The 12,847-nt window shown below is 37.7% G+C and overlaps 2 protein-coding genes across 2 annotated transcripts; both read left to right on the forward strand.

Annotated features, from left to right (window-relative positions):
• The first annotated feature begins 1,122 nt into the window (after positions 1-1,122).
• Positions 1,123-3,694, forward strand: LOC121962034 (nuclear factor 7, ovary-like). Its single transcript, XM_042512216.1, has one exon. It carries the CDS (start codon positions 1,317-1,319, stop codon positions 2,748-2,750), a length of 1,434 nt encoding a protein of 477 aa, XP_042368150.1. The 5' UTR covers positions 1,123-1,316; the 3' UTR covers positions 2,751-3,694.
• Positions 3,695-6,284: 2,590 nt separating this feature from the next.
• On the forward strand, positions 6,285-12,655 carry trmt10a (tRNA methyltransferase 10A). Its single transcript, XM_042512377.1, has 7 exons — positions 6,285-6,745; positions 7,388-7,556; positions 8,932-9,003; positions 9,081-9,155; positions 10,466-10,615; positions 10,723-10,828; positions 12,048-12,655. Exons 1-7 carry the CDS (start codon positions 6,558-6,560, stop codon positions 12,239-12,241), a joined length of 954 nt encoding a protein of 317 aa, XP_042368311.1. The 5' UTR covers positions 6,285-6,557; the 3' UTR covers positions 12,242-12,655.
• Positions 12,656-12,847: the final 192 nt, after the last annotated feature.

The following is a 12,847-nucleotide window of genomic DNA, read 5'->3' on the forward strand; positions in this document are numbered from 1 at the left end:
TAATTATTCATAATTATTAAGATATTAATCAGATTTTCCACTGAAATTTTCTACTTAGTTAAGAAATCTATACACATGTAAGTCTACCTATAGTGCATGGTAGAGTCTGAACTTTGTAGATACAGCAATGAATGTATTCACTGACAATGGTTTTCCAAAATTTTTCTGAGCCCATGTAGTAATATCCTTCATACAGTCAAGTTGGTTTTAAATGCAATGCCACATGAAGGATCAAAGGTCAAAGGCATTCAGTATTAATTTTCAGCTTTGCCCTTTACAGAGATTTCTTCAGATTGTATGCATGTTTTCATGATATTATGGATTGAATTTGTTTAAATCCTACATGTATTGCAAGTGTGCATTGTGAAATGTTCTGAAACTGTTCCCAAAGTGGTGAACCTCAAGTTGTCCTTGCTCGAGAACAACCAAGTCTTTCGAGGATGTCCCTTTCAAAGGACACTGTCATTGCTTACAAGTTGTTACTGTCATTAGTGTTTTTAGAGAATTCCACAACTTTTCCAGTCCTCTATTGCCCCCATCCTAACTTTTTTTGAAACATTTGACAGGTGTCAAATTCAAAATGAGTGAATATTTACACTAAAAACTCCATTAAAGTTTATTAGTTTGGACATCAAATATCCTGTCTTTATACTTTTGACAAGTGAATAGGAAAGAATAAATAAATTTGTAAATCAATCATTCTGCTTATATTTATGTTTTACAAAACGAACACCCAATTTTTTTTTAAACTGGGGTTGTAGATCTAGCACTATTCTCATGTAGCTGTTTTATTTTATAATACCTCTGTTTTTAATTTGATGCTTGAGGCTTGGTTTCTGAAATCTGACAGAAAGATGAAAAAATTAGGACTGCCTTGACAACAGTTGTTCAGTCAGAGTCCAAACCACCATGCACTATTTTGTTGTTCGACAAGCTGTTAAACTGGATTTGCTGGTTTATATCTTAACTATTGCACATTGAACCAGTGGCAACACACCCACATCAGAATGTGCCTTCATGGAACACATCCTGGGAGGCGGTACAACCTGACTATCAAGCTATAAACCAAGAAACTAGGTTTGTTCACTGAGGACGGAGACACACACACACACACAGACAGATAACAGGATACAAAACCTTTGACATCCACTGAGAGAGAAGCATTAAGAAGTTCATAGGGTTACTGAGAATGCTGGAATACATCTTCAACTACCGCAATGCTTCCACTGGTTGCTGACAGAGTTTCGGAGAAGAGACGACTCTTGAGAGACGACATTTGAAGATTCCATCTGGTTTGGTTTCAGTTTCACTCAGAAATGGCTGCTCAGGCAAACCAGGCTGAGATGGATTTTTCTTGTCCAATCTGTACAGAAATCTTTAAAAATCCTGTTTTGCTGTCGTGTAGCCACAGCTTCTGCAAAGACTGTCTGCTAAAGTGGTGGTCAGAGAAACCGTATAATGAGTGTCCACTTTGTAAAAGAAGGTCTTCAAAGAGTGACCCACCATGTAACTTGGCATTAAAGAACCTGTGTGAAGCATTCACTCAGAAGCTGTTTCTAGAAGAGACTGAGAGATCTGAGAGGTCTGAGTCTCTGTGTAGTCTGCACTCAGAGAAACTGAAACTCTTCTGTCTGGACCATATGCAGCCAGTGTGTATCGTCTGCCGAGACTCAACAGTGCATGCAAACCACAGCTTCAGACCCATCGATGAAATTGCGCAAGATTACAAGGAATGGCTCAGGAGCACTCTGAAACCCTTGCAGGACAAACTGGAGCACCTGAATCAATTTAAAGTTGTCTGGGAAAAAACAGCAGAACACTTAATAACTCAGGCCCAAACGACTGAGAGGCAGATTAAGGAGCAGTTTGAGAGGCTTCACCAGTTTCTAGAGGAGGAAGAGGAGGCCAGGATCACTGCACTGTGGGAGGAAGGAGTGCAGAAGAATGAGATGATAAAGGACAAGCTGGATGCTCTGAACAGAGAGACAGCAGCTCTTTCAGACACAGTGAAAGCCACCGAGGAGGAACTGAGAGCTGAAGACATCTCATTTCTGCACAACTACAAGGCTGCAGTGGACAGAGTCCAGCAGCGCCCCCTGCTGGAGGAGCCACAGCTGGGTCCAGGAGCTCTGATAGATGTGGCCAAACACCTGGGCAACCTGACCTTCAACATCTGGAACAAGATGAAGGACATAGTCTCCTACACTCCTGTGATCCTGGACCCAAACACTGCGCATCCAGAACTCATCGTGTCTGAAGATCTGACCAGTGTGAGATGTGTAAAGACTGAGAGAGAGAAACAGCTTCCGAAAAATCCAGAAAGATTTGAACACTACACCACAGTCCTGGGCTCCGAGGGGTTTAACTCAGGGATTCAGACCTGGGATGTTGAACTTGAGTGTGTTAAAACTGGTACAGACTGGTCTGTGGGTGTGGCAGCAGAGTCTGTCCCAAGAAAAGGAGAGATTCTGAGGGGATACTGGGAAATATGGTTCCGGGGTGGTAAATATACAGCATACTCTCCATCAGTTACAGATATGGTTCTCTCTGTGACGAGGCCACTCCAAAGGATCAGAATGTGTCTGGACTGGAGAAGAGGAAAGCTGTCATTTTCTGATCCATACACTGGAACACACATTTACACTTTCAAACACACTTTCACTGACAAGCTTTTTCCATACATTAGCACTCTAAGTACAGTTCCTCTGAAGATACAAACGGTGAACATCTCTACACAGCTGGAGATGTAGATCATGGTTATTAGGATAATTCAGATGATGATAATAATAAGATGACTGATATATAGACATCTGATATGTTGAGTTGCAGCATAAACCTCAACTTTCCGGGTTTGACCCAACACTGTCGCCTGCTGTGACAGCTCTTTCTGGGTTAGCCGGTTAGCTCTGGTTGAATTCAGCTGATACAGCAAGGCCGTCTCCACCTCTCCCGAGCTGTGGGCTTCTCTCCTTACGGCAAAACATTTAACATATGGATTTAATTTTAAATGTTTTTATTTAGTGGTGACATTATCTTGAACATATTTCTCATGAAAGAATAAATCTGACAAAGTTCACAAATATTGCTCTAAATGTGATTAAAAAGTGACTTCGAAAAATTCATACCTTTTTTAAATGATCTTTTAGAGTGTAATGTGGAGAAATGTTGCTGTTACTTTCAGGGTGCACAACTTTACAATCATGGCCCCCTAGGTCGAACTCTCGACAATTGAGTGCAAAGTATTAAAATTCTATTTATTGTGTTATAAATATGCATAGTGACTGCCCTCTAAAGGTTGAAACCTGCTAATGCAACTGCATTTTGCCATTGGCTGATCCTGGTAGTATATCTAAGTCCCCTGTCTCCGCCTTCTCACCAACCGTTCCCATTTATTTTGTGCGTGCAAGAGGCAGGGAGGTGCTGTGGATTGAGAGGCTGTGTGATCAGGTGACTGGGCATGTCCTAGGCCCCCTTCCCAGCCCAGCTCATATTTGATCCTCATTTTCACATTACAGGGAGAAGGTTTTTTCCTCTAGAGCCATCATCAGGTCACACTGAAGTTGTTTTTTGGTATTTTGACACATACCTGCATTACTAACAAGATTAGCCTCAGCTGTACTATGTGTTTAGTCCTAATTAGCAACTGTTTGCCTGCTAACATGCTACACAAAGAGTGAACATGGTAAATATTAAACCTGCATAATATTATCATATTAACATTGTAATTGTGACCATGTTACCACACTGATTTTAGCATTTCAGTTTCAATTGGAATTGAGCTCTGATTCTCATTCTCATTGTGATGCTTCCACAGTGAGTCGGCTAGGTGATGCAACCTTTTATTTTGAGACAGGCAGAAATATAAGGAGTGAAACACTGCATGTTTTCCGTCTCAGAATGACCCTGTTGTCTACAGGACAGAAGCTGTTAAAAAAACATGTGTGGTAACATTAACTTTAAAATGTTACCAATCCAGATACCTTCTTTCGTATATTTCAGAAGAATATGAACTTTGTTTATTTTGAGTCTTTTAATGTTGTCAAAATGCCAAATCACATTTTAAAGGGCAGCCTTTTTATTACAGGTTAAGAAATGAAATACTGTAAGTGTAACTACTTTTTTATACAGGTCGCAAGGAAGGCTTGATGTTCTGATGCCTCACTGGGTTTTGCACAAGGACGCTTAAATACGATGGGAGTGAGAGGCCAGACCATCCTGCAGCTTTGAAACTATGAACTTTTTTGACAGACAGAAAATATTATAAAGGTAATTGAAAGTCGATGAGTTACGGACAAAAAAAATTGAGGATGTTTTTGACTTTTGGAGCGAGGGGACTTTTATTAAGAATGAAATGGTGAATGTGCTGCAGGGAAAGCTAGGTTCAAATGTAGAAATGAAGCAATAAATTCTCCAAAAAGAAAGTAATGCTGAAATGAGGCTTGTTTAGCTTTCTCATTTTGATGTGTTTAGTAAATATATAGTGTCGGTTCAAAACTGTGAATACAGCAAGGGACGTTTTATTGAACGCTAATGTAAAATGTGTGAAAATGTAATTAACTAGTTTTTTTACTGAACAGGCATAATTCACTTTTAGTTCATTAAATGCAGTTTGACATTCACCCTAATGTTTTTTAATGCATATCTGTGTGTGAATCATACATTTTTATTTGTTGTTGTAACACTTTGTAACACAGATTTTTTTTTCAAAACTTATTTTACACAAAATGAGCCAGGCTATGTCATGATTTGTGTAAGGAAAAGAATTGCTGAAAAAACAAACAAATACTCATTTGATTGTCCGTATATCTCAGTGTAGTGCACAGACATAAGATTGATAACAATCTTTTCATGTCACTTTTGGAAATAAAGTGTGTTTAAAAGCGTATTTATTTAAAAGTGTATTTCCCAATATGTGGAACTATTCCTTTAATTAAATCAATGAGGATGAGACAGTTATTTGTTGGTCTGTAAATGAAATAAACACTTTCTTGAGGCTTGACGCTTTCAAACATTTGACCAAAAAATAATAGTAAAATACATTTATCAATTTATCTTCTAGTAATCCCATTCAGCACTGACAATTTATTGGCATGTTTGCAAGGCTGAAAAACTGGCTTAGCACTGTTGATGCTGGAATGTGTGCTAAATAAACAGTCAGTGTTAAAGGCTCCTCTGCTGGCTGGGGGCCCATATAGACTCTGGCTTAGGAGGGTATAGAGGTGGATGGATGCAGGATCATGTTGCAGGGCTCTAACTGTATACACACACAGGCACATAATCTCTCTCTCTCTCTCTCTCTCTCTCTCTTAAACTATTTTCTATTGTTACTTTCAGTTTCATCTTTACAATTTAAGTTTTCACTTTGAACCTTTCCATTTTATTGTCACTGTACATTTTCAAATGATCATTTCACATTTTAATTAGATTTTTCAATTTCCTTTTTTTCTTTTTAGGATTAATAGTGGCCTGATAATTCCTAGCAGTGTGGTAAATTGAACATATATTTAATTTAATTTAATTTCTTATTCCTTTTCATTTTCTATTTGGACTTTTAATTTGAATTATGGCCAGAAATATCCTCCATAATTGTCATCCAGTGGTCTTGATACTATTGTGTAATACAGAAATATAATATAATGTAATAATTATATATATATATATGCATTCCACGCTATATTACACGACATTACACTATACTATACTATACTATACTATACTATACTATACTATACTATACTATACTATACTATACTATACTATACTATATCACACTGTACTGTACTGTACTATACTATACTATACTACACTACACTATACTATACTATATCACACTATACTATACTGTGCTGTACTGTACTGTACTATACTATACTATACTATACTATACTATAATACTTCAAACTCTTGTTGTGATTGATCTTTTTTTTCTATCTGCTCTATATGCACTTGATCTATTGAAGATAGATCTTAAAGCCATGATGTTTTTACATGAGATTTTGTTTAAATTGAAAAAGAAAAAAAAGGAAAAGGTTTCTCCACTTGATGCTGCCTTCACTTCACGTTGTCTCCATTGAAATTCGTATAGTTTGTCCTCCTAAAGAAAGAAATTAAAATGTAAGGGTAAAAATGTTAGGAATGGAAATTTATTTTTGTTGTTTTACTTTAAAAACAAGCGGCTTTATTTGCTCTTTTGAAATTCGCTTTCAACATCTAACAAACACTCTTCGGTAGCATTTGAACGCATCTGGCGCATTACAATGACGTCACATATGCGCCAACACAACCTGATAACATACATGTGAAAGTGTGTGGCTAGTTTGATCAGCTTATTTAGTTGTAGAGTTTATTTTTCTCGGTTTGTTTGACTGTCAGTGGTTGTATTTCCGGATGCGGAGTCACTCTGAGAAGGGGCTCGTTGTCAGCGACATTATAAAGTGAAGAAGTGTGATACTAAATGCTGCCGGTCAGCTCTCTGCTGACAGCAGCTAACGAGCTAACAGCAGCAGCTAGCTGCTAGAAAACAGCAGACAGACAGCAGTCCTCTGAGCTGCTCACACATGGCTGATGACAGCGTGAAGAGCGAAGTTTCAGCCCAGAGGGAAGAGGAGAATGGAGATAGTAAGAGCAATGAGAAGACAGGCAGCGCTGATGGGGAAACTGCAGCAGAGAAGCAAACTGTGTCCAAAAGGCAAAGAAAGAAGCTCCTGAAGCAGCAGAAATGGGAAGAAGAGAGGGAGCTCCGGAAGTAAGTCCGCTGCTTTAATCCTTTTAGTAAATTGGTTTAATTTCTTTTGTAAACGTGGGAAAAGAAATTGCAAATTTCACAAAAAAATCCAAATAGTAATATAGTTGGCAAGAAAATGACTTAATTGCGTGTAAAGGGAAAAACAAGGACAAATATGACCAGAAAACTATATTTCTACATTACATAATAATAAAAATATGTCTTTGCACTATTATGGTCATTTTTAAACTTTATTTTCAGATAATTTTATTGTGCTTTTTTTTTTTTTTTTTACTCATTTTTGTAATATTAGGGCCTTTTGTTAATTTGCTTCTTTCCCTGTTTGTTAAAGAAATCAAGTCAATTTGGTCAGGTTTCAAAGGGTTAACACTGATAGTTGTACTGTTATCAATGGATACAACTGATCAGTTTTGCTGATGTCACGCTGTGAATTATGACAGGGATGCTGAGTGTGCAGCTGTGGCCTAAATTTGAGTCATACAGCAGTAATTAATTGAAAGGATAAGTTCAGTGATATTCTGTATTTTTTTTTTTTAGCAAACTTTTCATGACAAATTTGATTTTGACAAATTTCATGCATTGAGCAAAACCAACAATGACTGGATCACATGAACAGTATCTGACGTGTGCTTTCTGCTGCAGGCAGAGACGGAAGGAGAGAAAGCAGCAGCGCCGGCTGCAGAGGCACAATCACCAGGAGGAGGAGGGAGGAGAGGCTCTGAATTTCCGGAAACGTCCACGCAGAGAGGTGACGCCCAGCTCACTGAGGCTGGTGGTGGACTGCAGCTTCGATAACCTCATGCTAATCAAGGTAAACTGCTCAGTGGAGGGATACCCAGTACATGTATGTTGAGACATGAACTGTCATTATGCTCCAGGCTACTGGAACATGTTGCCTGATGACATTAGGAGTAGGACAACAGTATCAGTTTTTAACCCCTAAAAAAACACACTAAGAAATACCTTTGCAAAAAGTGATAGAAAATTACATATTGTAGATTATGTTAACAAAAAACATCAATTTATGAAGAAAAAAAACATTTTCCTAGTATAATGCATTGTGAAAAGTGCAAAAGTCAAACTAGAAATCTGAGAATAAAGTAACTTTCATTCAATAAACATATTAAAATGAATAAATAAACAAAATAAATAGATGCAAATAAAAATGATTCCAGTGGTCTGGTTTGACTACTTTAACCTTTAGGGACTGTTTGGTGCATTTCACACGCACATTCGCTGTTCATGCACATGGCATACATTTTGGCGAAATTGTGTATTTTTGTTTAATCCGTTAATCCGTACATTTTTGATCCCACAGCCATCAAAGCATAAAAACATGCATTGTATTATTTTTGGGTGTCATTCTGGGATTTTGCCTTGGAATTAGTCATTTTTACTATTTTCCACCTGATTATGTCTTTTTATCATATTCAGCATATGTTGAAAATATATGCTATTTCCAGCAGGTGCACTGTCACAGTCAATCATTCAAAGAGTTAATATTCTGAAAATGAATGAATATTTGATATTCATGATTAGGACTGATGTTGGTTAAAAAAATAACTCAATTAAAGTAGGAAATTATAGTAATGTATGATATTCTTTTGAGCTTGATTTTCGAAAGCACATTATGTGTGTAATATCAAAGTGGGCCCTAAATATTAAGTATAAGTTATTTTATTTTGTTTTATTTTATTTTACTTGTTTCATTTTGTTTTTAACTTAGGTACATTTTTACTTTTACTGTATTATTGGTTTATCTTTTATTTGGACTTATTTTGGGGGGATTTTTCTTGTGTATTATCATCTTTTATTGTTTTTTTTATCTTATTTTATTCTATTTTTAGCTTTATTTTTAATAATTAATCTCTTTTAATGGTCCACTTTTGGTAATATTATTTAATTAAACTTTAATTTAAAAAATGTGTCAGTACTGGCTCACATGTCTTCAAATCTTTTATCTCTTCGCTCTTTATCTTAATTATTATTTTATGAATTTTTATTTTTATTTTTAATTGATTGATTTGTATACATGGTCAGTTGAGGACTTTGTTTTGTGCCTGTAACTTGTACCTCGCACTTTGTGCAGTACATTGTGCTTCCAGCTGGAATGAAATATAATATGTAAAGTTTTGCTTGCTTGTTTGTAGTGGCTTTTCTGACCAATCATGTTGTCGTGCCTTCAGGATGTTGGCAAGCTCCACAAACAGATCCAGCGGTGCTACGCTGAGAACAGACGAGCTTCACATCCAGTGCAGGTGAGTGAGCAGTGACTGGCACTGAACGGTAGAAGCAATCCTCTGTTATGTTTCAACACTGCTCTCACCTTTTCCAGTTTTATCTGACGAGCCTGGGTGGACAGCTGAAACAGAGCATGGATGAAAAGGACAAAGGATGGGTCAACTGGAAGGTAAGCACGACGCTGAGTGACACGGACACACATTTGAGTTTTCACAGCCGAGCATCTCTTTGCAGTCTGGCTTTTGTTTGGGAGAAGAACTTTCAAGCAGGCTGTGTGTGTTTTTGGGTTATTCTGTCACGCACAAGTGAACATACACCAGTCATGCTGCCATCATGCGCTGAATGTGTAATGTTGAAGAGCTCCTACACATGTAAACCGATTTATGAGAACACTCCTATTTAGCCTTGTCTGACTCAAGGTGGACAGTTAAGAAGACAACAAATCAAAATTGATCCATTAAAACCAGAGATATAGTCTTTTTTAATTCCATCTGGCCATATGACCATAAAACAAACTTGTGAGGACCAGCGGCGCAAAGCAAAAGTGCTTTTACTGCTGGCAGAATTTATCTACGCTATGATCTACACTTATGATGTAAAAATCGTTGGCAAGCACAGGGATCAGATGTCTCTTGTAGCTGGTCACCAGGTTTGCACACATCTGGGGAGGGATAAGTATTTGGTCCATTCCTCTTTGCAGATCCTCTCCAAATCCTCAAGGTTAGGGAGGCTGTACCTTGGCAACTTTGGCAACTCAAAGCTTCAGCTCCCTCCACAAATTTTCTTTGGGGTTACGGTCTGGAGTATGGCTAGGCCACCCCATGACCTTAATGTGTTTCTTCTTGAGCCACTCCTTTGTTGCCTTGGTCGTATGTATGCAGGTCCACAATCTTATCTCTGGAGTCCTTAGACAGCTCTTTGGTCTTGCCCATGGTGGAGAGGTTGGAATCTGATTTACTGTTTGAATTTGTGGACGGGTGTCCTTTATTTGGGTAACGGGTTGAGATTAGGAGTGCTTTCTTAAAGCAAGAGGACTAATCTGTGTGTCTCATGGGCATATAACTGGTCTGTTGGAACCAGAAGTCTTGTTGGATGGTAGGGGATCAAATATTTATTTCTCTCAATAAAATGCAAATTAATTTATAACTTTCATATAATGTGATTTTTCTGGATTTTTTTTTCTGATATTCACTCTCACTGTTAAAATAAACCTACCGTTAAAATTAGAGATTTGTGGACCAATTAGATAGCTTGGTTAGAACTACTTGCTGTATAATGAATGATAAAAAAATGGGTTGGTGGAGGGGGGGAGTAAAGGTTTAAGAACCACTTTTTTAGATTGTGGTGTTCCTTGCAATTACAAATATTTGCATGTCTTTGTAGAAATGTTCTCTCCATCTCAGTTTGACTTGTGTTTGATATCATAGTACAGTCTGTCTCCCACTGCAGTGTTTCATAACTGTGTTTATGCATGTGCAGGACATCACCATTAAAACAGAGCACTACAGTGAGGTTGTGGTGAAGGAGGAGCTGGTGTACCTGACGTCGGACTCTCCCAATGTGCTGGAAGAACTAGACCCCAAAAAGGCCTACGTGATAGGAGGCCTGGTGGACCACAACCACCATAAGGTCTGTGTGGCTTCACAGCTGCAGCACCCTGCTGGTTGAACCCTTGTTTGCTAATACAAGGTCCGTTTTCTGTCTTGGTCAGTTTTCTGTCTGGGTTTTGTTTGCAGGGGATCACCTTTGAGAAAGCGAAGGAGCTGGGGATCGACCATGCTCAGCTTCCTCTGAGCAGTTTTGTCAAGATGAACAGTCGGAAGGTTCTGGCAGTCAACCACGGTAAAAACTAGTGTTAGACCGAAATATGAGACTGATATTATTAGTTTAAACCTACCTCATAAGTGGTAGTTGCAACTTGGTGAGCAATTTAGTCTGATTTTAGCTGAGAAACCATACAGCACAGCAGGTCTTCAAGCTTCAGATTTCTATCCGTTTACATTAACGATACTCTCTCTGTATATGAAGACCTTGTAAAGCCATATGTTTTCTTTTAGCCATTCTGAAACCAAAAAGACACATCCAAAGTGTAAAGTATGGACAAAGCATTGTGTTTCGCTTCTTTTATGTTAGCTGAAAATGCAGCATACTACCTATAGTTAAAACATTATTTTGTGGTGTTATAAGTTAGAAGTAACTTTTTAAATATATATCTGAAATAAGCTCTACATGAGGTTATGTTAGGGAGACAAAAAAATAGTCATATTTTTATAATGGTGTATATGTGTATATATTTTATAATGGTGTAATTGAGTTTAATTGAGTTGGTTGAACAGATACAGACAATTAGTTGACTGGACAGATAATGTAGTTTGTTAAACACATACTTTAGTTGGTTGAACAGATAATGTAGTAGGTTAAATAGATACACATAATTTGGTTTAACAGATACAAATAATTGTGTTCTTGCTCTTTGTATAACTAATTTTATCCTGCAATACAGCAGAGCCTGAGTGGATTATAAACATATCATGATATTAACTTTTCACATGGGACCCTGTAGTTTTAGCTCTAGTCTGGTTTACATCATTACACTGCACCAAGTTAGTCTTCATGTATGTTGCCGGATGTATTTAAAATCAATTTCCAGGTTTTAGTTTTCCTATGAGTTAGCTGAAGATATAAAAGGTCAGCCAGAGATGAAGTTTCACAGTTTTTCTGCTAGTTAACTACAACTGATAAAATATGCCCATGACAGTCATCTTTTTAATTGGCAAAATTGACAATCAGCTATTAAAAAAATATGAAGCTCTGCTCTTGTCCACTTTGGCCTGAGGTTAAGACAAATTGTGTCATTAATAATATGTGCCCCGCTGGGAACAATGAAAACGTTTGACAGGTATAGTAGCTGTAACTCAGGGTGGTGTGCTTAGCAAAGGTTCAACCTACCATTCTTAGTTATTGCTGTTGTGCGTGTAGAGGTTAGTCAATACCTGTTTCGACCCTTTTGCTCCTACTGCTTCTATTTGGTTTTTAAAGTGTGCTCTGATCCCTGGGTTAGTGTTTGAGATCATCCTGGCGTACCTGGAGAAGGGCAGCTGGAAGGATGCCTTCTTCACCGTCCTGCCTCAGAGGAAAGGTGCTGTGGCTGTGGACAAGGATGGAAAAAGTACTCAGGAAAAAGAGGAGGACATTTCGGACTCTGACTCTGACCCCGACACACCGGACCAAACTGAGAAGAGAGCATCAACATAGTTCAAATGGACAACTTCAGTCAAAGCTCAGATGTTGTTATGGGAGAGTTTGAATATATTGATGCTCAGGCTATGCTCAATAGAGACATGTTTCTGTTCACTTAGCATCTGTTTCTTTGAAATTTTGAGGAGCCTTTCTTTTCTTTTTTTTTTTAACCAGCTATTTATTGGAAGTTTTACGTTGTGCCTCCTGTAATCCTGTAATGGGTAAGAATTCAGTAACACAGCTCATGAAAATTTCAGTTTTGCTACAGTTTTTGGCAGACTAAAGTTGTTCTTACAGAAAATGATTTATACTTGAATTTTAATTCCTTTTTTTTGTAGCTCAATAGCTAGAGCTGGAGGACTGGTGCTGAATTGTTAGAGCAAAGATAAAGTCAACAAATGAACATGATTGTTACTGGCCCTGAAGTTTTTCGGTATATCACCGTGTTTTTGAAAGTACAATCACAACATAAAAATTACAACTTTGTTACAGTCTGTGAAGAAGTTGAGGAGGTACAGATAATGTTCGGTGTGGTTTGGCGTAATGATGTTTAGACATCTATGATGATCTATGATCATCTCAGATGTCTGGGTTTTAGGACTCATGGGGTTTTCTATTGGT

Source organism: Plectropomus leopardus, chromosome 23 (genome assembly GCF_008729295.1).
Source record: "Plectropomus leopardus isolate mb chromosome 23, YSFRI_Pleo_2.0, whole genome shotgun sequence".
NCBI lineage: Eukaryota > Metazoa > Chordata > Actinopteri > Perciformes > Serranidae > Plectropomus > Plectropomus leopardus.

What these genes read in the sequence shown, in the direction of transcription:
- LOC121962034 (XM_042512216.1), top strand. Translation starts at nt 1,317, where the DNA reads ATGGCTGCTCAGGCAAACCAGGCTGAGATGGATTTTTCTTGTCCAATC.
- trmt10a (XM_042512377.1), top strand. Translation starts at nt 6,558, where the DNA reads ATGGCTGATGACAGCGTGAAGAGCGAAGTTTCAGCCCAGAGGGAAGAG. An exon ending in GAGCTTCACATCCAGTGCAG is followed by an intron (nt 9,004 to 9,080) that starts GTGAGTGAGCAG and finishes CACCTTTTCCAG; the next exon opens with TTTTATCTGACGAGCCTGGG. An exon ending in TGGACCACAACCACCATAAG is followed by an intron (nt 10,616 to 10,722) that starts GTCTGTGTGGCT and finishes TTTTGTTTGCAG; the next exon opens with GGGATCACCTTTGAGAAAGC.